The sequence below is a fragment of the Belonocnema kinseyi genome, chromosome 9 (assembly GCF_010883055.1).
Source record: "Belonocnema kinseyi isolate 2016_QV_RU_SX_M_011 chromosome 9, B_treatae_v1, whole genome shotgun sequence".
Lineage (NCBI taxonomy): Eukaryota > Metazoa > Arthropoda > Insecta > Hymenoptera > Cynipidae > Belonocnema > Belonocnema kinseyi.
This window is the reverse complement of record NC_046665.1, coordinates 4337064-4338992: the sequence shown is the minus strand read 5'-3', so window position 1 is coordinate 4338992 and position 1929 is coordinate 4337064. Positions and strand designations below refer to the sequence as shown.

The following is a 1929-nucleotide window of genomic DNA, read 5'->3' as shown; positions in this document are numbered from 1 at the left end:
TTTTACTTTTACAGAATCCAAAAGGATTTGCTATAGACTTGTTGGATTTTTTGACCAAATCTTGTAAATACTTAGAACTGCTTGATAGTACCATAGTATCTAAAAAAGATTACGAAATTCTGGAAGATTTTGTCATGTCTCTCGTAGCTTTAAAGAATGCTATAAAAAACAACCTCGATGTGGAGATACAATGCATTGGTCATTTCAAGTTATTATTTGGCCTTTTAAGCTATAATAATTTGAAGGTAATACAAAGAGGTGCTTTGGAAGTAATCAGCAACGTAACGAAGAATCAGGAATGTGTTAATGATATTGCAGCGAATGATGTTATAGTGCACCTACTTTTGTGTCTAAACAGCTTAGAGGATTCTCAACTGCTTACTTTAGAAGTATTATATTCTCTAATGAGCACGACAAAGATAGTGAAGGATGCCCTGAATAAAGGTGAGCGATAATGTAAAATGCAGCGTGACCAATTATAATTAATTATAATTATTTAAATACTACGTAAAATACTTTCCTAGAATTTCAGACACATGAATTCTCCTATGTATAAATTTTTACACATTTTTATATGTCTTATTACTTTCGCCCTCCTATCAGTTAACACTATACACTATCATACTTCTAATTTTGAATTTCTACTAATTTTTCCAAATGAAAAATATTCTCTTATGTCATTTCGGAAACTACATGCGATTTTGGCCCGGATTGACATTTTCTATATAGTGAAACACCACTCAGCTGGTGTACAAGCAGATTCTTTTCAGTTAAGCCTATTAAGTCGAATTACTTTCCATCTTCATATATTAATGTTATTAATAATATTCAATGATCACCGAAGTTAAGCAGCGCTAGGCTCAGGTATAATCGGCTAGGGATCGTCGTCGCAGACGGAGTATAATTTATCAGTTTTTAACCTTTTGCGACGCAGTGGGACGCATACGTCCCACCTACTTTTCCTAAGTTTTTATTGGATTTCTAGTTTGCGTTGACATATAAATACGAATTCTATTTTTTAATAAGCTCTCGGGAATGTAAGGAGTACAACTAGCACAAAAAGTTTGTGAATTTGTTAATTACTCATTAGTTATAAACAATTAAAACACGAAAATTTCGTTTTTTACAATAAATTCGGCTGTGTCTAAACTACAAGTCCTAGAGATCTAAATTTTTTTGCAAATATCTCAAACATTGAACCAAACAATATATTTTCTGCAGAATTTTTCGTATGTCAGTTTTTTCAAAAAAAAAATCCAGAATGTGCAAAAATAGAGTTTTTTATTATGTTGGTCTATAAAAGATTCTTAGAGACAGGGATAACTTCTCAATGAGCATAAAACTTGATTATGTGGTTTTTGGGGTCGCTGATTACGATTCTGGTGTCAGAATTAAAAAATTCAAAATGGCGGCTACATAATGGCAGCCATTTTTTACGAAATTTTCGAATTTTGTTATAATGATCGTAAAACTCGATTTATGGGTTTTTTTGGATGACTAATTACGATTCTGATATCATAATTACAAAATTCGACGACGCTTAGCTTTGCTTCGCCGATTCCTATATAAGAAGACGTTCTGCGCACTCTTGTTACCTTCATTGATCACGAAATTTAACGTTAATAAAGGTATAATTATAATTTTTGCTTTACTTTTTCACCCTTTTTACATCACCAAATGTAGTTACCATATTTGATCGGTCATTGAAAATTTTTCAGTACTGACGTCAGCCTCGTGACGAACACAGTCGGCAAATTGAACTAATAATTTTGAATTTTGATGTTCTAACGTCATCATCGTGCTCAGCGACCCCAAAAAACCCTTAAAAGAAATTGTATGCCAATATAAAAAGGACATGAAATTTAGCCAAATACATTCGCCATATTGGATCTGCCATTTTGAATTTTACAATTCTAACGTCAGAATCGG

At 32.5% G+C, this 1929-nt stretch overlaps 1 protein-coding gene across 1 annotated transcript in view; it reads left to right on the top strand.

Moving 5' to 3' along the window:
• The window catches only part of LOC117179665 (dnaJ homolog subfamily C member 13), a 231313-nt gene that overhangs the window by 178488 nt on the left and 50896 nt on the right, over positions 1 to 1929 (top strand). The window contains exon 12 of the mRNA XM_033371683.1: positions 15 to 444. Within this exon, the coding sequence (XP_033227574.1) occupies positions 15 to 444 (430 nt within the window). The remainder of the gene's footprint in view (positions 1 to 14; positions 445 to 1929) is intronic.